The sequence below is a fragment of the Rhipicephalus sanguineus genome, chromosome 10, assembly GCF_013339695.2.
Source record: "Rhipicephalus sanguineus isolate Rsan-2018 chromosome 10, BIME_Rsan_1.4, whole genome shotgun sequence".
NCBI lineage: Eukaryota > Metazoa > Arthropoda > Arachnida > Ixodida > Ixodidae > Rhipicephalus > Rhipicephalus sanguineus.
This window is the reverse complement of record NC_051185.1, coordinates 4,719,837-4,744,505: the sequence shown is the minus strand read 5'-3', so window position 1 is coordinate 4,744,505 and position 24,669 is coordinate 4,719,837. Positions and strand designations below refer to the sequence as shown.

The following is a 24,669-nucleotide window of genomic DNA, read 5'->3' as shown; positions in this document are numbered from 1 at the left end:
ACCTGTTGGCAGATAAAGGAACTAATAAATGGCGAGGAAAAGATCAGTGTATTTACGTTTGAAGCTTCCTTTTTTTTTTCAGGTGGTATTTCGGTCATATGACTCTTTGATCTTCCTTGAACGTACTTCGCCTAATTCTTGTCATGGCCCTCGAGATTACGCGCCGGCAGGTCACGCAGAAAGAAGTATTTGTCTTGCTAACCTGCCGGTGGGCAATCTCGGAGGCGACGTTCTTGTAGTAACTAATGGAGAAAAGAATACTAGTTTTCCTTCCTCTATGTGTTAACTCGTGCAATGACCGCGATGATTGCAGAGACGCGGCGCATTTTTTTGCCGTTTCTGCTCCTGTACAGGTGGCAAGTCAGGTCGCTAACTTCCGCAAATTTTTCTGCGGTCATGTCTAGGTTTCGGAAAGGAGTCATAACGGAGTTTCGCAACTTGTATGATTGAAGAACAAATATGCAGTATGTGGTGGCGCTGTAATTGGCAGCGATAGAGGATTGGGGCGCGGGCATGGCGCTTTTTCATTTGGCCCGAAGAAAAGTGCCCAGAATGCACACTTACATGTAGCAGTTCTGTGTCAAACGCGTGCCTAAAAGCTCACCAATATGGACACCTCTTCTCCATACTTTTGTTATTCTATTTATGCCGCAGAATGAACTTCAAAAGGACAGCGCTCTGTCCCGTCTTGTTTTCGCCGTTCATGTGATTCTTTGCGCTACTGCCTGAATTATGCAGAATGAACACGGTCTGTCAAAGGCAGCAACAATATCAACACTTTTAATTTTCTATCATAAATGATCACTATTGTCTTTATCGCAACCACGTGCACCGCAGCTTCTTTTGTGGACTCTGGTGGTTGACCTGCAGGCTAAAGCTGCGTTTCATTGCTTCTTGGACTCAAGAACTACGAGCTTAGATGTCTCCTTTAACTGACCATCGGTTGCAGTAGCGTAGCCAGGGGGTGGCACAGCAGGCCCGTGCCTACCCTCCCCCCCCCCCCCCCCCGCCCTCACCCTGAAATTTCTTTCTCCCATGGGATATAGAGCACAAAATGACACTCGACCACACTTACCTGTTTGGACCCCATATCGGATCAAGGGGGTGCGCCCCCCATTCCCCCCCCCCACCCTCCCGAAAAAATTTCTGCCTACGCCACTGATCGGTTGTGTGTTCGACGCATCATTTTCCGTTCCACTGCACACAACATGCTCCTCAACATCTAAAGTTTCTTTGTTATCTTCCAACCAAGTTTTCGGCCCATATCGTGATTGTACGCTCTCCGCTTTAGCAGCGTTGTTGCTGGACGTGATCTGGGAATGTTCCCCAGGTGCGCTTCAGCGCATGCTTATGCTTCCGTGAATTTAATTAACATGAGAACGATCCCCTGTTAGTAACAGACTCGTCTATATTTAAGTATATACCCTTGTACAGATTCTGAGGTCCTGCAGGTTGTCAATCGTATGCTATCGTTCTATTGCCGGCCAACCGAACATTATCTCTTTCTTCTGCATGTTTATCTGCAAGCCTGTCAAACGCTTTCTCGCTTTAGAACTTCCATCATTTCTTGTGATTTCTCGCCATTTGCAACGAGTTGCCGAGATATTCTCCAATAATCTCTATTCCTATTTCTTCCCAATTAATCTTCGTCTAAGCGTGCAGTGGATAACATCAGCGAGATTGAATCGATTGAATTCCCTTGCTATTCGTTTCCTTTGCGCGATTGCAATTCTTTTGCTGTTCTTGAGGAGCAGCAAGCTGTGAAGTCTGTAGATGTTGGCTGATGTATTCACATATGGTTCAAGCGCTCCTCGCAGACGTTATGCCTCCAAGTCTGCTGGTACCATCTTTTTAAACCTCCTTGGCTGGTACCTCTACTGAGTCGAATGCTTTTTCGTAGTGTGTGAAACACATATAAACGGGTTTGCTGTAAAGGTGTCTTTAATGCATTGAAGGACTCTGGCTGTGCACTCATATTCTAGGGACCGTACTAACCGTACTCATATGCATAGCTCATATTACAGTGTTCGAGCTCATATGGACGATATTTCCGCCATTTTTGCTAGCGCACCCGCGTTGACGCCACTAGCGCCCTCTGTCTTTGCGAACGCGAACTGCGTGGCAGGACGCGCGTGCGGCGGCCGTTGGTTACGCTGCGAGCGTCGACGCGGACTCTCCCTCTTCCGGTTAGGCCTACACGCCTTTCCCCATTGCGAAAGCGTCGTCTCTGCCGTGTATGGCCGTGGGATCAGCGTCGGCGGCCAGCAGCAGCAGCAGCCTGGAAAACCAGTGAAGCGTCGGATGCGGCGGCCCGTCCGGCGGTCGGGAGCAGTGCGTGTGGCAGTGTGTGGCAGTGCGGGCAATCGTCGCTAGTGGGGCCGCAGCGTGCGCGATGTGAGCGCGCAAAGCTGGCCAAGCCCCGGTCGCGCAGCTGGACGGACTGCCTGGTGTCCGGCCCGTGGCCGGCGCCACCGCCGCCTCCGCAGCGCTCGGTGTCGTCGCTGCTCTCGGCGGCAGGCGGAGGCCTCGCCGGCTCCTGGTACGGCTCGTTCGGCTCGCACGCCGCGCCCATGGACCTGGGCCCGAGCCTCGCCGAGTGGACGCGCGAGCAGCCGCTCAGCATCCTGCAGTTGGACCCGGCCGATCGGGCCGTACTCCGCATCGCCGGTGAGCAAGCCATCGATCCGCTATTTTCGGGCTCCCCCCACCCCGACGACGACGCCGCGTCTCTTCTTTTCCCTTGTCGTGCTTTGTGTGCGGCCGCGCCGGTTCGCTGCACGAGACGCGTCGGCCGTGCACGCTGCTGCTCCGGCGGACTCGCAGGCGTCGCGCGACGAAAACTGAAAGTGCCCGCGGCAGTAGAGGTCACGACAGCTGTCTGGTTTCACAATGTCCCGAACGATCGAGTGACAGAACCGAGCCCTTTAAACGGCCGGTTTCGAAAAGCGTGTTCACGTTAACCGGCTGTTCCTTCCGGCAGATGCCCTCACCTGACCGGTGTGCAGCAGCTGTTGGCTGCTGGCCAGCGGTGTATTTACTTTTTTTTTCTAATTGTTTGCCGTTTTTCGAGGGATACTCGGCACGGCTGCTTCGTACAAAACGCGTGGGCGGTCGTCCCGAACTCGATCGAGGCGCGGCCGAGAGGAAAGCTTGTGCAATCGTTCGCTTCCCCTTCCCTGCCAGCTCTGCTTCCGCCACCAATATTGCCCGAAGAGATTGCGAATGGCACGAAAAGTAGCGCAAATAAGAGGAAAAGATACTGGCAGATTACGCGGTTGTCTTTAGGCGGCCGGCTTTGATCCTAGGTTAACCGTAGAAAACGAAAGTATGCAGATAAGAAGACATGCGTTCCGTGAGTCACGGAGAAACGTGGTCGCCCAGGTGACAGAATTGGCACGCAACGCCGCCGAAGATACGGACGTCGGGCTGCTATTTCGAAAGCTCTCCGGGCATTTTCGAACGACCGAAATTTGTTCCACGGAAGAAGAGCTGGTCGGATGCCAGAGCAGTTGTTCCTGTCCGCAGGGGGTCCGAATGCCGGCGGGGTGCGCTATAAATGAACCGGTGTTTACAAACAATCAGCGTGACACGTGCGCTGGCGTTGGGAGCGTTCCACAGCAGCCGATGCAATAACGGCTTCTCGCATTTCGTGCCTGCGAAGCACGCGGCGGCAACGCACGCGCGATCGTCAGCTCGGACGCGCTTCCGCGTAGTGACGTCACCGATGCCGGGTTGCGTGTTCAATAACACAGCTTTTAACCGGTGGGCGCCGAAACAAAAGCCCGCCGCGTCACAAAACGAGTTCTCGTCGGGGCGAGCTCCACCGAAGTGTCGTCCTGTCCTGGCTCAGTACCGTCCACATTTCGTTCTAGCAAAAATCCGACTAATCAGTGACAGCTCAACTATCGATCATTGCGAGTGCGTGGTTGACGCGCACTGCTCTTTTTTAACCTGCAAAGTGAATCGGTGTTGAATCTAGCTCGCCCACTGGCACTCAAAGTGTCATTTGCATGGTTCTGGCGTATGCGTGCACGGCAGTCGTTTTTAAGTCGCTTGAGTAATTTAAGGGGATCATACCGATTTTCATTAAAGATTGGCGCTTGTGCATATGTGCCGTGTTCGAAAGTCGCGTCATATATCAGTCATGCCTTTATTGCTGATGAACCAGAGTGAACAGGAAGGACCGCAGCACCAGCGTTTCGGAGATGCAAGGCACGGTCGCTGTGGTCTGGGGGTGTGTACGTTAGTCACCTTGAGATCGAGTCGACAATAGTGCCAGAAGCGAATAAAATGCAACATTGAAGAGCTGTTTTTACGGTCTAAGGTTGTGATCACCTCGAACTGCAGCGTTGATCAACAATCACAAATGGAGCATCAGGAACGCACACTGTCCGCATGAGCAGAGGGCGCGAATGGTCGCTGTTATAACCTGTAAAGTTCGGGCGGTTAGCGAAGTAGCCTGCTGCACTTCGCAAGGTCTCGCGGAAGTGAAATTTTCCGCACCTTTGCACAATTTTTGTGTGCATTTCGGCGCAGTCTATATTTTGAAACACTCGTGAACTATTACGTAATGGAGTGTTACGTATTTACAAATAGCGGCTACTTGATTCGAATACTAATCGTTCAAAAACCACTATTCGATTCGATAGCCGAAAATTTTGATCACTCGCTCGCCCGTTGTTACTGTGGTCACTCCACGTTACTCAAATTTAGTGGTCGTGCAGAAAGCTTGACGTTTTCGTGTTGGAAAATATTGCAGCGCTCGCTTCGTGCACCGTCAACGCGAAAGAACTTGCGCACGAGACGAGAGCCAAACTTCCGTCGCATCTTTTCGAGCACTGTCCAGCTGCTGCTGCGCGTGCCCTGATTTTCGCGCTCGCCAGAGCGGCTGGATAAAAGGTAGGATGCCCGTACACTTTCCTGGAGCATTAGTTTCCTGCAGTCTGGCGCGAAAGACGTCTTCGAGGAGGAAGCGACAGTGCTGCAGAAAAAAAAAAAAAAGGAAACAGTACTTCGGATACACTCAGTACAGCGATGCTACATTGGTCTAATCCTGGATGGATAGGGATCCTCTGATGGAGTACATGTCTCATAGAAGACGCGTTTCGATGATTGTAATGTGTCGATGCATGGCTTCCATGCTAATGGTATTATGACGTCACCTTGAGGTGACGGATTTCTTAACACCCCCCCCCCCCCCTCGGAGATATATAGAGTTTCCTAATGAGGAAAATCTAGCGCTAATGTCTACGGGAGCTGCGACGCATGGCGCTTCACTCAGCATGAGAATGATGGGTAGCAGTGTTGCGGAGTTGCCACTCCGGAATTGGAATGACCCCGGAATCATTCCACATTTTCGCGACCCCGGAATGGAATGGGGGCAACGCTTGGAGGAATGGAATGGGAATGGAATTGCGTCTTTTTCCGTAAATATAGCACGTTTTCGCCTACGCGCTGTTTTTCAAATTCCATACATTAGTAAGTCAGAGCCTTGAATTTAACAATACAGCAGTATTTTTAAAATGGCTTGGCTGATTACAAGTACGGCACATTTATTAGCAACGCGCCTACTACAAACCGAGGCATAAGTTAATGTACAAACAAATGCATTATCCCAGCAGATACAGAAGGGAGAAAACAAATTATTTCTGCGCGTTGGTTTCCGTTGATACCTCCACACGAAAGTGGCGAATACTCTATGCACAGCCTGATCTTTATTTCACGAGCAGTTAAGTACCTGACACACGTAAATAACATTTGCGACAAGGAAGACATCGCATACCTGCGCACAGGCGAACACGGAAAGTTCTCACCCCATCCATGCTTGCGAGTCGTGCTTGACAAGCATGAGTGCTGACGGGCAGTGCGGCCCAGTGTTCCGTATTCGATGCAAAGGCACAAAGTGCCCGAGCGGTGCACTGTTCCAACTAATAACAGCAGATCTAGAGGGTTTTGTTCCCCATTAACCAAAGGTTAGTTTTCCCCGTATTCACTACCGCTCCAGACGCGTGACAAAACTGCTTAGTCTTCTTAAACACTACTTTTGCCAGCATAAGAATACGCTATGTCGTAATTTTAGCATTAACACATTTAAGCTTAAACAATATTAAAACATCACCATTCGTTCAAACATGCTGACCACGCAAATACTATAGGCAGCGGGGTGGTTGTACAGCACGAGATATCAAATGTCACCAGGCTACTATCCCTCGACCTTGGTAACGTGTTTTGCGTACTATTGCAGTTCTTGATGCATCTGATGACATCTGAGCTTTATAGGGCGCTCATTCTTAACTCGACAAAACTATCAAGATGCCTTTCCTACGTTGAGGAACTACAGGAATGGAACTGAACTGCCCGGCCATTCCCGGAGTGGGAATGGGCTAAGTTTTTTCATTCCGAGGAATTTAAAGGAATGGAATTGCGGCAAGTTCTAATTCCCCGGAATGGAATTGGAATGGAATGGAGGCGCCCATTCCGCAACACTGATGGGTAGTATACATATACTTGCCTATGCTTCGTTCCTTCGGCTCCGTTTGTAGCCTGCAGCCGCCTAGACGAAGTTCAGAAAACGTTCAGCAGTTCCACTTCACCACCTTGACCCTTTTAGGCTCACCAATTCTAATCAGCTCACGAAGCTCACAACGATCCATTCTTTTATCTGAAAGAAAAGCTAAAACACAACAGTAAACAAAGCCACAAGCGCGTTCGAAGCCGCCAAACAAGGAGGCTAGGCAAATCCATGTACCGTTCCCACTAGTACCCTTCTAGTACCTTTTCTAGTCTCCTTTTACGCCATGTAACCGTGCCTCGATACCAACTAGCCCAACTTTCCGCCTTAGCTGTCTCACTTATTCCAGATTCGCTGTGTTCTGTCAGAGCCATCGTTGCGATGATTTCTTGCCAGTAAAGGCCGCACTCTAGGAGGGGAAAAAAAGAGAGAAAGAAACCTTGCGTCACCGAAGATAGATTGAATTGCAGATCCACGAGCGTATGTCATCTTCATCGCCGTTATCACAATAGATGATCTCATTTTCGCGGCGCTTTGAAGCTTTGACCTTGGGATGTATACTGGGCCGCGTCTGGGTTGTATAAGGGCCGCTACGTTGATTTCCATTCGTCGGCTGATAACCGTTGCGTGAACTTCGTAAAGCGCTTTCGTGGCGCAGCCCGCTGTGTCGCGCCCCGGCGTTCGTTGGCCTCCGCGAGTTGGCGACCTCCGGTTTCCCAGAAGCGTGGTGTATAGCGCCTCGGGTGCGGCAGCAGCCGTGGGCTCCGGCGTGTGCCAACATCTCCCGCTGTCGGCGGCGCCTCTTCAAACACAGCGCGCTGTCTTCGGGTCGTCGCGTGGGGAATGTCTGACGTTGCGGACCTGCGTGCCATGGTGTGCCGCCACTGTATGCATAAATGCGCAATACTCGTCCCGATTCGTGACCGAGCGAGGTGCGTTAACGACGAGCTTTGCGAGCAGAACTCTCACTTGCGATCGAAGTTGCTTGCGAAAGGCCTCGATCGAAGAGAATCACACGCATGCGTGGCATTTTAAAGGGCCCCTCACCAGGTGACATATCGAATTTTAGTTAGACATTGGAAGTTGTTGTGAGCCCAATAAGGAGCATTATGCCACAAGAATTTTTCTAATCGGTCCGTTAGAAGCCGAGAAAAAGAATAATTTGTAGCGGCGCGAAACCATGATGAGAGGAGGCGAGCTGAAAACCCTTGCCACTCGCCCCGTGTAGCCTTCGCAAGCCAAATCCCTTCCCTTCCCTCTTCAGCACGCGAGCAGGAAGATCACATAACGCCTACGCATGAACACGTCATGCGCACACAATGTCACGAGCGCATGACGTGCCCGAACCAGCCCGAGCCCCCGAGACGCGAGCGGTGTTGTGGCGGCGTTCTTTGCGCTTCATCTCTGCAAGTTATGCCGAATACGCCCTCGCCGATCACTTGGCTTTCAACCTATTACTGAGCACGAAAGCTGCGACATTTGTACGGACGCGAGACTAGCGGTGTGCCGCATGAACACCTAGTAAGACGCGGGAGGATAAATGAGCCTAATGAGCGCTGGAACGCGGTAGAAAATTAGTTTCCTGGTAAAGGGTGGCGTCTGCACGATGCGCAAAGCGCGAGAACACGAACGCGTGCGAAACGGAGGCAGACTAGTCTTTAATCTCGCTGCGATTCGCAGTAAAAATTAAAAACGAAAACGCACACATTCCGTTTGTGTGTTTTATTATTACTCTCAAGTTTTATTCATCTATTCAAGCAACAAATAACACAAACTACACGTCGTGTCAAATAATTATCGCAGTGTCACGTGCTACTGTTGGCGACGTCAGAGCACAGTCGTCTACAAAGAGGACCGACGTCACAGCACTACCATCTACGTAGGGCCATTCTCTCATGTACGTCATCCCCTCATTCTCTGGGCGCGCGGCCGCGAGAAGAAGGGCAAGCAGCGTTCAGCTTGAAATTTGACCCACTTCTGCGGCGCGTAGCGTTGCAAATTTCGGCAGACGTGATCGTGAACGCCCAGTGTATACATTGCGCTCGTCAGCTAAAAATTGTCAAACCTGGTGAGGGGCCCTTTAAAGCAAGCCAACGCAGCCGCCTGTCTCGTTATTACAGAAACTGCGCGAATGACGGGAGAGGCTACAAACGCAGCGCTGTGTTTGTCCAAGCCCTCGTGAGATTGTCTTGACGCTGTCCCTGTATTAAGCTTGGGCTCTGCAGCGTCATATGTGTAGGGAGGACAACCTGCTCTCCGGTAATTTACGGAGGCTTGGGAGCTCCTTTATGATGTGGAAACTGAAAAAATCGCCCTCTTTTTCTGGGCGGGCAGTGTATCGTGTTTGATATAGTTTCAGCTAAAAGGAGAAAGTTAAGATCGAGCTGACTACACGAAGTGTATTATACAGTTTACGCCATCGATAAAAAAAATCCCGGTAGTTTAAGAAAAGCCAGGTACCAAGTTTACAACTATAACTCAGCAGTAAAACAATAAAACAACTGCGGTATCCAGTTTCTGTAAATTGCACCCAGTAATTCGCCTAAAAGAAGACATAATGGATTCTGGATGAATCATACACCACTCTGCAATGTACCGCTTATTGAGAGTCGTGTTTGTTAACGTAGTGCTTCATTTTAAAAATAAAATAAAGAGTACAATGTATTCTGCGAACCGTAAGTTACTGAGACCATTCTCATTTAATCTTTGTTACTATTTCTTCCAGTCACGCGCGTACTTCATATAAGCGTGCAGTGAATACATGCAACTCCATCCAAAGCAGTCCCGTCTCATCGAAATCACTGCTGCTTTGTACACGCGTGCATGAGTACACGATGTCTGGAACAACCATCGCGTTCTGTGGGAAAGGGGCGATTGAGTGACTGCCGGGTCATAACTGTCTGCCCACGGAGATTGACGCTGCATGAGAGAACTTGCAGTGGTTTGCTTGCTCGCACAGTGACACACAGTTTCAAGCGCACATATGGTTGCCGCCTATACAAACTCTGCAGATCTCTCTCTCTCTCTTTTCTTTTGGTACACCTCGAAGTGAGCTTATCTCGTGGGTATGCGAGAGCGCTTTATCGTCCGTGGATAGGTGTGGCATTTACGAATGTGCGTTGCTTCCGTCTTGCAACGACCAGTACACATCGATATGCCACACACGTAGATATGGGAGAACTATGAGACACCGAACACCTCTTGCCTGACTGGGTGACGTCTTATCGATGGCACAGGATGCTGTGCGAGTACTGTGCTGTAGTTATTGATGAACGCCGACCTCACATTATAATCCCGCTATTCTCCAAACCGTGTGCGCGAACTCTTATGCTCACACCTAGAAGGGTAGAAAACCGCACATTCGTCTGACTTCCGATCCTCTCCGCTGTCCGAAAAGGCTGATCGAGGCAATTGGCACCTTATTATCTACGCTGTCGCGGCACATTCAGAGGTACATCTGCGTCGCGACGTTGCGTAGCGATAACCCTGTATTGTACTGCTTGGTTAGGCGCTATCTTCAAATGTGTTTTCGCCAGCGCGACTTTCAGTACAACCTGTGCTGAAACCTGTACTTTCTGTAGTGGCTCGCGCAACATTCACGATCGGCGACCGAGAATGTTATAACGTGTGCGCTATTCTACGCGTGTACTTCTTATCGTCCGGATTCGGCTCCTATCTGTCTGTTCTCACGGACAGTTGTCGGATCTAATTCTGCTCCGCCGTATGCTGGTGTCCGCGCAATAGTCCTAATCGAAATGGACTCGGCAAGCTTGCCAATATCACCGACACGGTGTATATATTGGCCGCTCTCTAATTTTTCTATTTATGGAGACTGTTTCGAGGCATGCCTGGTGTACTTTGATCACCGTGTGCAACTTATTATTCCGACGCCGTCGCATTTGTTGATAAACCAGCTTTTGTGCGCGGTTATAACGGCGCAAAGAGTCATTATGTAGGGAACGGTATAGGCGAACGCGGAACCGGATTTTCTTTCTCTGTCGGTGGTCCGCAAAAATGAACGCTTTCAGAAAAGGCGAGCGCTCTTGACTCGTCGAGATGAGCGCGTTCGATAAACGCCCGCCGACGAGCCAGTCCTCCTCTTCCCTGCGATGAAAAGAAGAAAAAGGAACATCGAGCGTGTACCTTCATTAACAGTATCTCTGTGTCCCCTTCCCCCAAGAAAGAAAAAAAAAACGTTGATACAATGCTTAGGAGGTTTTATCAATATAGTGATGGATGGATAGATGGATGTATGATGAGCGTTCCAATTACAATTACCCGTGATCCACCGAGCTAGAGTTAAACTTGTAATTCGGCCTTTTGCCTTGTTCACCTGAATTCAGTATGTGTTCCGAACAAAAGAGAAAAGCCCCATACATTCGTGGCTTTGACGGTGTGTAGTGACATATAAGTTGGCTTTGACGCTGTTTTGTTTGTGTTTTTCGCCACCGATCTGTATGCTCACATCTTTCTCCTTCAACCCCGTCTGTATTCTTCAGGACTATCTCTTGTGGAGACAGCAAAATTTTATTAATTCCACTAGTGTAGAGTTCCAATTTGTTACACTGCCTTCAATCTGCACCGACAGCCCCGTAATCCCGAGCAAAATATTTAGTCTACAATCACACTCGCAGCATTTCTTACGTGAACTTTGTAGAATGTGCTTATGCTTACACATTTAGTAGAATGATGTCTTAATCCAGCTACCAACAATGCTTTCGCAAATTATGCGCACATCTCAATATTTGTATATAACTTTAACAGAGCTTATGATTGAGCTGCAGCCTACGTGAAGTCAGTGGAATACTCGACGGTCTGTATCGATGTGAGTCATTGTGGCGGTGCACTGCACCGAGCTCGAGATTAGGGGTAATGAAAAAGGCGATAAACGCTGCGCCGTCGATGGGATAAGAGGCAATCGCGATAGGCCGTGTGCTGAACCTGAGTCAGCTCGTTCCTATGGGACGAATAACTAAAACACCGGTTGACGGTTGCTCCCCTTACGCGTGAGAGATGCAGCTCATCGACGCCACCGTTTCTGAAGAGAGCTGGCCGTTCGAAGGAGAGCACCGAGTGCTGCAGCCGACAACTACGACTGCATCGAGTGAAGCCGTCAGACGTGGTGGTTCACTCGCTGTGGCAATCTGCTGCCGTGCGTATATACGAGGTGGCGGGTTCGACACCCAGCCGCGGCAGAAATGAATGCGAAGTTCTCGCTTTATAATAACTTGTGGGTTTTTACACGCCCAAACCACGACAGGATTATGAGGCACGCCGCAGTGGGGGGCTCTGGATCAATTTCGACCACCTGCAGGGTTCTTTGACGTCCGCCTAAATATAAGCGCCCATGGGCGTCGGCAGGATTTTGCCTTGGGGGGTGCAAACCCGTGTTACATCGCGGCTGGGGGAGGGGGGGGGGGGGAGAGCTGGCATAGCTTGGGTGGGGGCAAGTGACGGTGTGGCTTGAGGGGGGGGGGGGCAAGTGCCCCTTTTGCAACCCCTGCCTACGCCCATGTAAAGCGCCCCCACTGAAATGGCCGGGAATCGTCTGTAGCCTAGCAGCGGGACACGTTATGCGCCAAGCTGCCACGGCGGTGTTGTCGCTTTGCGTGCAGTGTAGAACGTCGTCGATTAACCAGTCGTCCTTGATCGGAAATCCAACATTCGGCATGGACGAACGGCCCTCCTTTTTGGCGACATTTTTCTGCCAATTAAACGTGACGATGACAAACGTGATAACTGCAAAACCCCCCTGTCTAACCTGATCGCAGCTGCAACAGACATTGTGAAGGTTTTGGCCGATTTGGTACGAATGTATCCGAGATATAGGCAGAAAGAATGTGCTTATACGGGTGAGCTTGCGAAGTATGCTGTGCAGGCCAGTCCAGCAGGAAGTTTCCGCGCACCGACAGCCAAAAGTATACGCGGCGGAGCTTACTTCGAATAGGCTGCCCACGCGATAAACTGTGTGCGCACAGTGCGTCAAGCGGCAGTCTATACGCACGGAACGTCAGCCAGATTCTGCCTGCAGGGAACAGGTGCGCGCGGCCGACAGTGCGAAGGGTGGCACGAAAGGGAAACGCCCCCGCGGAGTCATTTCAATAAAAGGCACGTCACCACCGCGGGGATTACACCATTGTTGTTTCCATAGCAAAATCGATTGCGGGGACTTCCCCGCACTCGGGTTTTGTGTTCGTATTTCTGTGGCCGCCAGCTGCGCAAATTAATCATCAGTCGACGTTCACACTTTGGCAAAATTGCGTCATAATGGCCGTTCGATAATCTCCGCGTTTTGTCTCTCTTTTTTTTGTTTCTCTTTTAGCGCGCAATGGCATAACGCGAACTTGAAAACGCGCTTGCTTCTTCGATCGAGCGTGCTGCACAAGTGGGTGGTGTTCCGACGCTGGGCCTGCATCGGCTGCTGTTGTCCTTCTGTCACGCTCTATAGTAGCCGACGCAAACCTCATGCCTGTTCCGATACAGAATCGTCTTTGTCCATCGAACATTTCTTGTAGTTTGTTCGTTATTAGTACCTTAGGTAACGCGACAGTTTTCCTTTGTTTTTTTCTTTTTCTTAGTGTGATGAGGTTTATTGGTGTAATGAGGTCGCGACGAAAAGGGACCGTACGCTAACACAGTGCAAGGCTGGCAAAAGGCGGCGCAGGCTCTCGCGCAATCAGAACGCGGGTCGTTTCTCGTCCTCCTTCACAGTTGCTAAGGGTTGCTACAGAACCACACACCCTAGTTTCGTGGGTCTGTAGAAATTATAACATGGCATCATTATGTTCACCTGGCAGAAGGAAGTCACCAGAAAATAAAACTGTCCGGACAATCAATCAATCAATCAATCAATCAATCAATCAATCAATCAATCAATCAATCAATCAATCAATCAATCAATCAATCAATCAATCAATCAATCAATCAATCACCGCTCTGGCGGACGCTGGTCCGAACAAGACAGCTGCTTTGAAGAGACGTTGCAGACAGATAAAAACTCGGTCCATCATGCATTCGCCTAAAACTATACTCGAAGGAACTGTTGTTACGTCGACGGCAACAGTGACTTTTCTGTAGTCCTCTCCAACTTCCCTTCCCCCGTCCCCTGTGCAGGGTAGACTAACGGGCTCGGCGCTATAGTTAAGCTCCCGGCCTTTCTTTTATCCTCCCCTCTTATATCACGAACGCCACTTTCTTTTTAACACGAAAGTGTTTTATGCCGGGGTCCACCACGGCTCCACTGACGTATTTCCGTCACGGATATGACGTTGTAAAATACAAAGACTAACAGATGGCAAAGAAAAAACTAGAAGAAAAAGTTCCGTCACCGGGAGTCAAACTTACGACCCGTCGTTCCGCAGCGCGCGGCGCGAGACGATTCGGCCACAGACGGCACGTTCTTCGCCATACTAACGGCGAGCTAATTATATACACCATTTGCCGGTGGCGGTACTCGGAGATCGGTGTTACATCAGCGTGTTTTCGTTATCAATAGCGAGATGGCGCGAAGGGCTCGAAGGGCGCGCTTTAAAGGCCGTCGCCCCACGCGTTGCGATGAGCGCGCGCCTCAATAGGGCGTGGTCGCTCGTGCGCTTATCTCGTGATGACGGTGGCTTGTACGTCTTGTGCTCCCACCACAAGTTCGCGTTGAGAGCACGAAGGTCACTTCGTTCACTGCAGCGGCCGCTTTGCGAAAGGAGCGCGCTGCTCACACAAATATTAGGGTGCCTTCATGCGCGTTTTGTTGCGCGTTTTGTCGCGCACACATCGAGGCACACTAACAAATATAAGTTACACCTGTGACAGTTCGCGCTTATCCTGTGTATGCTCGTTCCTTGCGTCCTTTCTTTTAAAGACGATAGTCTTTCTTGGGGAACTTAAACGCAGAAATTTTGGTCTGTCTTTCTGTCTGTCTGTCTGTGGTCTGTCTTTCTGTCTGTCTGTCTTTCTGTTTGTCGGCACGTCCCTCGATTCAGCCACTCGGCCAAAGTTGAACCACTTGCCCAAGGGCCAGCCGTCTTGAACTGGTACGGCTGTTCATACTTGTGAACGTTGTCGATCAAAAAGTAAATATCATGCATATCTGAGGTGCAACATCACTAGGTAAGTATTAGGTGGCGTGTTCCTTTAATAGAAAATGCATACATACGTAATTTTAAGGACCCTAGTTTCTTAAGCTGCGCTGAAAATGCATAAGAATGGAAGCTTGAGCGAGTTGGTATGCGTTCATCTTTGTTGAAACAGCGCTCACTAGACGACGACGAAGTAAAAGAAGGCACAGGACAGGCGCTGTCTGTCCTGTGCCTTCTTTTACTTCGTCGTCGTCTAGTGAGCGCTGTTTCAACAAAGCTGAAAATGCGACTGCGCTGAAATTTGCCTTCCTCCGTGCCCTTCGCACGAGCTCATTGTTGTGTTTCGGTTTCGGTTCTGTATTGCACTGTACGAATGCCATGGGTTGGTGTTGAAAAACTTTAGTTTTGAGAAGGCCAAGAAGGTGAAAAAAGTATTTAAAAAATGAAAAAGCAGCGTTGTGGGCGGCCTTCAGGCTGCCGGTTGTGGGCGCCGCTCTGGCGTTCCTGTTTTACCCAGGCGACGTGTAAATAAAAGAGTGTGTGGAGAGTACTCGTTGAGTGCGGACGTTTCTCTGCAAAGGTCTTCGCCTGCTGCTGCGCCGGGACTACCAGCACGCAACACAGCACTCATGTTTCCCGACGTATTGCCAGATGGCGTCCATATCTCACACAGCGCCTCTTCTATTGTCTTTACACGACATTTGCAGCGAAGCACGCAGATACGCGGCCAATTTTTTGAGCAGCGCGTTGCAAGTTTCGAGCTGCTTGCCGTTCTTCGCGTGGCATTACAATTTGTTGCTATATCATTCATTCTTTCGCCCTTGGGCCGAAAGAATGCACACAAATGCTCAACTACGTCATTGAAGACACGTTTCACTTTCGTGTTATACCGACTCCTATGACAGAGGGATCAGCCATGTTTTTTTATTGTTTTTAATCATGCGATGCAAAGATGAACTGAACGAACTCGCGCTCCTCCAGCCAAGCTTGCAAGGGACGCCTCCATTCTTTCTTTCTTTCTTTCTTTCTTTCTTTCTTTCTTTCTTTCTTTCTTTCTTTCTTTCTTTCTTTCTTTCTTTCTTTCTTTCTTTCTTTCTTTCTTTCTTTCTTTCTTCCTTTCTTCCTTTCTCTCTTTCTTTCTTTCTTTCTTTCTTTCTTTCTTTCTTTCTTTCTTTCTTTCTTTCTTTCTTTCTTTCTTTCTTTCTTTCTTAATGTCACGCGAACGCCGCAAAGACGAAGCTCGTGCGCAGCTCGTGCGCTCACTTTCTATTATTTGCTTCATTTCGCCGGCGGCTTTTCGTTCAAGATACGTTCACTTGAGAAATATATAGGGTTGTCGCTATCTTTCCGAAATACGTAGCTGCGCCCAAAACACACGAAGGAGATCCTCTATAGAGCGTAGCAGCGTTCGCGGCCGTAATATTTTATTCCGCTCGTTAATCCCCAAGAGGCTTCGAGAAGGCGCTTGGGAGACTTACAATACCGATAGCATCGTTTGTGTTCGAAACAATGGAGGGTGTTCCGTTTCCGTCCGATGTATACACCGGAAGCATGTCGAGCGCAGAGGTGTATCATAAAGAAACTCAGATGAAGCGACTCGATAGCAGAGGCGTCTTCTTTGCCAACTCGCTAATGGGTATCCGGTTATTGCTGCAATCTCTATACCTTTCCGCTCCCGCTATTTTTACGCAATGAGCGTGTACCGGCGGCAGTGGATCGCTAAATTACAATTAGCGAACAAGACGCGATGTGAAATTCGGGGTGTCTTCGTGCCCCGAACCGTGCAGACATATTTTACATCGATCTATAACAGAAAACTTTTGTAATGCAAGAGAGCTTCCTCATTGTGTACTTGGACGATTGCATCTTGCCTTGCAACAGAGCAAGCAGATTATATCCCATCATTCATCATTGCGATTTTCGAACAAAAGGTCGGCTTGTGTTCGGAACCGAAAAGAAGCTACATACTGCGTTACATTTTTCGCCATTCTGGAGCGGGTTGAAGAAAACTGGTACGCCATTGTAGAGCGTGCCTGTTTCTTTCGGCCCGTTCTAGAATCGAGTTCGTGTATAAGTGGTAAGATTTAGCGTTGCATTACGTACTGAGCGTAGACGTCAGCACCATGGTATACTCTACATAGTGGCTGCATCTGTGGCATTGTGTTTAATTAAATCGTGTAGATGACCGACTGCACGCCTCTCAACTGCTCTGGAACTTATCTTCGATAGATAATCTTTCATATAGTCTGTGGGCTGGGCTGTACAGTCCAACACCCCTGAGCATTTTTTCTCTTGCGGCCTTCGTTCATGATCAACAGACCTCGGAGCGTACCACATAGACGACATACAAGTAGACCGGTCTGGATTGCTGTATGTACCTTTTGTCTCTGTGGACGAAAAAACTAATTGCCGCCGGTGGGGTTCTAATATTTCGACGGAATCTGAAAAGGCGCATGCATGCATTGTCGCTGGCATCAGCAGTGGGCTTTTCCTCCCCTTCCCATTTCCGCCGTGGAGGCCAGCCATCCGGGCTCATTCCTAGCTCCCCCCCATCTTACGCACAGTACACTGTCGGTGTTCTACGTCAAGAAATAATCGTTGAACAGGAAATGTCGATGGAGTCTATAGTCCGCTTGTCGAAACGACGCTCCAGCGACAGTGTACCTGTTCAACGTCTTTTTTTCATCTAGCCTCCATCTTACGCTAAACTTGCAGCTGTCTTGTTCGGATTGCCCTATGCCGGTGTGGCAGGAACGTGTGCACCCCCCCCCCTTACTCTTTCTTTTTCCTCGAGATAACATTTATATCTCGGGTAGCATTGTCTCCAAGCGGTTCGCTGACGATATGCCGGCTTTCGCCTTCGACGGCGCACCTGTTTTCCGCCGGCGATACTTCGTCGAACGTGAATGGAGGACCCTGTACGCACATTGCCACGTATTGGCGTTTCTCGGCGTTTTGATTGCGCGATTGTGTGGGCGACTGAGGTGGCTGTAGTAACTTGCGCTTGGTATTGCGCTCTCTCTCTGTCCTTGCTTTTTTTTCTCTCTCTCTCTTTAATACTTATATTGTCGTATTTCGGTAAAATCTTGATGTTGAGAAGCACGCGGACGTCTACAGTGGTCCCCTATTCCTTGGCTTGGGCGTCGGCGTCGTATCGGACGTTTGGTATATGTGACACCTGCTCAACTTCCTTGGACGACTGCTGCACGAAGTTGAGCTAGTTGGAAACTTTTCATTATTAAACATTTTTCTACGAGAAATAACAAAAAGGAGAAGAGAAAACGAAATGCCTTTCTCGTTGCCTCCTTTCTTGAAAGCGCTGGAAAATTGTAATATCATTGTGTTCCGCGCATGGCTGGTGTAACAGTGTGTAACTGTGTAAAAGCGAAGACATTCAGAAGAAATAAACTGTTGGAAGTTCAGCGCTCTGTGTCCTCTCTTCTGTCCCCTCCTGTCGGCTGCGCTGATTTGCACTCATAATCATGTTGTACCAACACGCCCAATCCTACAGTCTTCTATGGAAATATTAAATATGTCAACTTCTTACGTATCCATTAATTCGGCGCGCTTGTACATTGGGTGCCTCCACCACTATAGGTGTCGTAGTCGCACTTCACAATCCACACCGCAGGCGTTTCTGGGCTGTTCGACAACTGAATATGCATGATTTCAGATTCGGATAATATACCACCGCATAAAGAGCTCATTTTTTTTCCCATTTGATAGCGAAGGTTGTACGTGCGACTGCCTTTCGCCTTTTCTTACGTGCCATACATTCTCACTAATAACAAAGAGAAATAAAGAATTTTCGAATATTTTACATTGCGCGATGAGTACGCATCCAGCGCGTGATAGGATACGTAAAGGATGTATATGAAAAAAGAAATAGTAGTCTCATTTGCGCAATGCAAGAGTAAAACATCACTCGCATGCACAATTAGCTAAGGCAAAATAACAAACGAGCAATTAAAAATCGTTTGGTCATACGCACTTATAATCAGTGATAAGGAAATTATCTTTTTTTCCTTTTTATTGGGAAAGTGATATGCAAGTCTTCCTTTGATGTTCCTCAGTGAACGGTTCGCAATGCACTGTGAGGGATCGGCGATGTGTGAGGCGGCACTAGGGCTAATAATTAAGGAGAAACGGGGGAAAACTAATTTGAAAGAACATTTTTGTAACTTGTAATGTCAAATGAAATTGTAACTGCAGTATGCGGAGAAAAATGTATACTTCGGTACAGAATGCATTTATCGGCGAGGAGAGCAGCACGAAAAAGTTACTTATACGAAGGCAGCGAAGACGGACTTAGCGAATGAATAAGAATGGAAACTTGAGCGAGTTGGTTGGCGTTAATCTTTGCTTGAAACAGCGCACACAGGACGAGCACGAAGAAATAGGACCGCAGGACAGGCGCTGACTCGCAACTAAATTTTACTGGGAAAAAAGAAGCGTATATATATAGGTGATGGCATAAGTACATAAATCCTGCGTCACTGAGCCCAATAAGATTTAGTTGCGAGTCAGCGCCTGTCCTGCGGTCCTATTTCTTCGTGCTCGTCCTGTGTGCGCTGTTTCAAGCAAAGATGGCAAATGAAGTTCACGAAAAGGTTCACTATCCATCACGCACCCCTAATTGAGCACACCCTATAGTCATACATTGGTGCTTATTTAGTTTCATTTTTACGTCTCCCTCGTAACTGTCTTGCCGTTTACAGCTCGTTATCTCTCGTTACCAAAATCAGCTTTGATAACACGAGGACATTTGCAAACATGTCGTGTTGCAAATCGTTGGGACTTCCTTCTGGGTCAGCGATGTTGACGTGGTCGTGCTAGCCGCCTCTCTCGTTTCGTCCGCGACCCTGACCGTGACAACATGCTAGCCTGCTCGTATGAAATCCTTCCTGCGATAGTTAGATCTCGTTAACTTGGTCTGGGTCGATGTTTATCCTCTCCTGGGAAATAACCCCGTACGGTTATTGTATTCCCGTTAGAGCACTCCCCCTTAAGCTTTCATCGTGATCGAGCCAGAGTATACATGAAGTGAGCTCTTGGTGACTGCCTCGTTCTGTCGTGATGACAAGTTCTTCGCGTAAGGGATTTCTCGTGTTTCCGGCCGCATGCCTTGTTTTGCTTATCTGGCGGCCATCGTTAAAACTTCCTGCATTGCCGCTCGAGATATCCACCCTGCACCTTTATATTGTTCACTCGGAGTCTTTCAACGAAAAGCTTCTTTTTCAGAGTGCTACGAGCAGTTAGGCATTTATTTTTTGCCTGTCCACGATCACCCCTCTTAAAGGGAGATTCCCTATCTTATCCACATCAGAGCACTGAAGAACTGGAAAGGGAACTGCTTTATCATGTCAGTGCGCTGTCAGATGAAGCTTAACGCAGTACTACACTTTGTAAATTTTGCGAGCGATGCTCGGTGCCGATGACATTTTTCGCGTGTCATCGGTGTCTGATCCAAGAAAGCACGACTCGCTGGAACTTTGGTACAATAACAATGTTATTGTTTTCTTTTTTCGTTCTTGCTCGATGAGTATACATTTGACAGACCTCACGATGCGTGGCCTAGCGCATATCTGTGCGGCCACGTCCGAGCGGCGCCTCCATCAGTCCTTCCTTGCAATTTGCGTCGCTTCGTGACATTCGCAAGTGTCTCTCCGTCTTGCTTGTCCCGTTAGTTAGCACTGTTTTCGTTCTAAATATATACCATGTGCCGAAAATAGCTGCATCTTATAATAATTAACAGTGCCCTGTAATGAAATTGCGTACTTTTCCAACCGTCGTGGGTGTGCACACTTCGTTTTGCGCCCTTTCAGCACCTATCCTAGCTGTGACGACCATCGCCTCATATTTGGGGTCTTGCTGTAGATCACGTGGACTCCATAGAGCACTCTCGTTGACCAAAGTACACTCGAGCAGTAGCTTGCGCGTGCCCGCTTCGATCTCGAAATGCAACGTAGCCCTTCTCGCTGTTCGTGAAATCGACTGTCCTCCGCGACCATTTGTGGACCAGGAGAGAGTGCTGCTCGTTATCGATTACCTGCGATGCAGGGTGATACATGTACGAATACTAGCTGGTAGATTGACCCGTCATGTCAGATTCCATGACCGATCAACCTGCTCGTCGCTTTAGTTGTGAAGCGAATGTCGCTTGCTGACTCTGACCCGAAGGTCGCGGGATCGAATCCCGGCCTCGGCGGCCGCATTCCTATCGGGGCGAAATGCTGGAGACCCGTGTGCTTAGATTTAGGTGCACGTTAAAGAACCCTATAGGGGGTCGAAATTTCAGGAGACCTCCGCTACGTCGTCTCTCATAATCATATTGTGGTTTTGGGATCTAAAACCCCAACGATTATTAGCGAGTGTTGTTTGTGGTTATGGGCGCAAGTTCGCCCAGTGTGGTCGGCGGGTTCTTTCTTTGTTTATTCCCTCGACCCCCATCTGTCTGTGGAAAGTAACACGCAGCCTCAGAGATCGCAAAGCGCCGGTGCGATCGAGCTCGGCCGGGGCCATGGGTAAGAAATCTGGACCTACGACTGCGTTCGCCGCCCTAACTTCCGTTCACTCTCTCTTCCCTGGCGCGCACTATTTATTACTGCATAATTGCAGCCTTCATCGACGTTTATCTAGATAGTAAAGGGACCATGACACAGTCACCGAATAATTCGCAGTTTTCTGCGAAAAATAGAAGGGGTCTACTTTGCCTACACATATATGAAAAATGGACCGTAAAGAATATTTCACAGCAAAATAAGACCTAGAAATCGCCGGTTATAAACCACTACCACCGCCGGCGACCGCCATTTATTGTGCCGTGCCGTGTGCGATGTAATGTGCTGCAGGGAGCGGAGCCATCGTCTTCTACCAGAGTTTCAGTCGCTGCAAATCGTTCAATTTCAGTGCCAAGCTGCGCAAGTCTGAAATAGCTCGATTGCACCTGACCGCGGAACAAAATCGTTCGCCGGAATGCAGACACTCGCACAGCAAGAAGCTTGTTACGTCACCACTCGCGAGTGCGCTGGTGTTGCCCGACTCTCGAGTCGCTGGCGTGTTTATAAAAAAAATATTCAATTATATATTAAGTACTCGACCAAATGCGCTCTAATTTCTCCAGGCTGTCTGTGAACGCGTAAGGATTAACCCGTATAGCACGGATTACGATCGAAAATTGGGCGTCATGGCTCCTTCAATTACCTCTTCCTTTCTCTGTACGGACGGACGAGGAAGCAGGGTGCGTAGTTGACGACGTGCTACAACAACCATCTGCTTATACGTACGTGTGCAGACCGTGTAACGCAGCTTGAGGCCGCACCTAAAAATACATCGGAATGGAAGCGACGAGATGCACGCCGGGCACAAGTGTGTGGCGCGCGGGTTCGTTGCGTGTGTGCAGACACGCGGCAGCACAGCTGTTTCCACCTCGCCGTACACAACGTTGCCCCCCAACCTTCCTTTTCTTTCTTTTTTCCATCAAAACATGTCCTCACGAACACTCGTGGGTGTACCCACGGACTAAGTTCATTATTTTCTTTATTTCTATAGCGCTCGTCTCGTCGTTGGGGCCTGTCTAAAATCCACGCAGTGTGGTAGCTTTGTGCGAATGGGCTCGTGCGCATATGTGCGCGTTTTACGACTCCGCGTTACGCTGACACTGGCGGACATTATTGATATTTTTTTTTAATATTTGTAGTTCCTTTATTTTTATTTGTCGAACTGCTGACACTGGTTCAGGCAGGAAGGGCAGCAAAGAATGTAAATAGCGGTTATAAAACATAACACAAAAATATTAATACATGATCAGGATGTGAATTCACTTATTCAATTTTATTCGGTTGGGTACGAGGAAAAAAAAAATACTTATATGTGTTCGTTCTTGCGAAGTTAGAAGGTGTTGACACTATAAGCGTAGTCTACAGGGGGGGGGGGGGTTGCAGTGAGTCTCGCTCTGTCAATGCCTTCGCTAACGTTCTCCTAGAAATATGCTTCACCAGAACTTCTTCGTGGCCTGGTTGGTACTTGCTGTGTGACGTAATTGCCGTAGAGAGACACGAAACACAACAACAAAGAAATGTGTCTTTCGGGATAGCACATTCGAGTGGCGTCATTTATTTGCTTGCGTCTCGTGTATATACACTGCCCGTTTACCGCCTAGGCCGCAGAAGGCGGCAAGGCGATCACGAGACTTACTTTTTTTACGCATTATGGTTTTGGTAAGCGCTATTCTCGCAGGTTTGGGATTTAGTTTAAGTTGCTTTTAAAAAATGAAATAAACATAATTCAACAGACATGAAAGAGCGGGGCTCGGTAAAGGCACGTGGAAGAGCGCACGTAGTTGCATGGAGCTGCAACCGTCCAACGCTGGCGACACGATCTTTTGAAAAGTCGCGACTCGCATGGCGTCCTGCGGATAAAGGCGGCGTGCTCTTGTGAAACGGCGCTTCCTCTTCAGAAATGCGCCGCCGCGATATCGCGGCAAGTGGACGCGTCCTTGTCCGTCGTCGCTTTCGGAAGGGATTCCGACGGACACCGCACTGCTTCCTGTTCGGACGAAATTGCGAGCGATGCGTTTCTGCCGCGCCCCGATTAGAAGACGTGGGGCAGATGGGGGTATACGCGCCGCGTGGTTCGCCTCGATGGCAGCGTTCCGAACGCCCCATACGCGTGGGTGTTTACCCTCGCGTCTTGTGAGACGCGAATGCGAGACCATAAATCGGAGCAAGTGCGGCGTATGCGTAGTGCGGGGGGGTGCAGAAGGGAGGGTCCTTCATGCCGAGACGTCTGGGCGGAGGTGAGACGGGGTCACTCCCTCTCGCCTTTCGGGAGGCGATGAAAAACGGTGCCTGCTCTTGAGCGTGTGTATCGGAGAAAGCGCCGCGTTCTTCGTCGAGAAGGCTTCGAACAGCTTCTTCGCTGCTCTTTCTTTCTTGGCTCGGAGAGTACGACGGGGAAAGAAAAGCGGTGAAATGTTATTTGACCTGCAACACAATTAGTTTCGCGATGACTTAATTTCTGAATAGTTTGTTAAAGTGCTGCTAGAACTTCATCGCGGCATGTCGAACATGTGACTATGGGCGTTGCGCTTAAGTTCCCACGCTTAAATTGTCATTTTGAGGTGCCAAAGCGTGTGTAGCATACATGATAGCTGTAGTCGATGTTACTTCGTAACTATATAGCCCATGGTTACCACGATCGCACTGCACTGTGAAAGAATTAAAAACACAAAGCAGACAGTACGTATTTGTAAAAACGTAAAAGAGCAAACGATTATACCCGTGACGTCACGCCGACGTACCGTACATTGATTTAGGCGCAAAATTCAATAACTGTTCAGAACTTTTACCTATGTTTTCACATCAGGCTAAAGAAGTTTCTGAAATCCTTTAACTTTTAAAAACTCTTTAGCTTATATTTTCACATCAGGCTAAACAAGCATTTTGAACCGTTTTCAACTGGCCATGGCGTCACAGGTGTTTTCTCTTCGTGACAGCCGTGACGAAAAGGCTTCGTTTGGACGGTGAAGGATCGCAGACGAGCGGACTCACGCTCTGGTTCAAATCTCCTATCTCACCTCCTGTTGCTCCTTTCCGGGTGGCACAAAGCCGTGCTTCGTTATTGAGCTGCAGAAAATGGCGCCGACTTCATTAACACTCCCCCTGTTTCAACCTATGTGCCTCGTGAATGGAGTGACGTCATGTTCCCTGTCGCTGCATCTTCATTGAGGTGCCCTTGCATTGTTTTTCATTAGAGTAAGCTTTAATATTTTCGGTTGTTTGCATAGATTCGTGCTCTGGATACCTTCTGTATGCACGCAGGGAAAGCGCAGGCCATGGAAGGTAGAATGGCTACGTCTTGCGGCGACGTATACTATTGTGCCGATGCATTGTGTCGAGGGGCGTTCACTCGTGAAGCTTTTATATAATGCTTTTTCCTTCGAAATTTGACATTTATAGTATTCATCCAGAGCTGGTTTGAAACATCGTTTTCTCGCGTCACCGTTACTGGCAAGGAAAAAAGAAAGACGAAAAATAAAGGGGGAGGGAGTCGCAGATAGCTTCTTGATGATTATGTCCATTCCGG

General features: G+C 48.9%; 1 protein-coding gene across 2 annotated transcripts in view; it reads left to right on the top strand.

The window, feature by feature from the left end:
* Positions 1 to 2,178: 2,178 nt before the first annotated feature.
* Positions 2,179 to 24,669, top strand: part of LOC119406865 (microtubule-actin cross-linking factor 1) — a 252,161-nt gene continuing 229,670 nt past the window's right edge. For both annotated transcript variants that reach the window (XM_049419656.1, XM_049419653.1), the window contains exon 1: positions 2,179 to 2,667. In XM_049419656.1, coding sequence (XP_049275613.1) covers positions 2,571 to 2,667 — 97 coding nt within the window. In that variant the 5' untranslated portion in view covers positions 2,179 to 2,570. The remainder of the gene's footprint in view (positions 2,668 to 24,669) is intronic.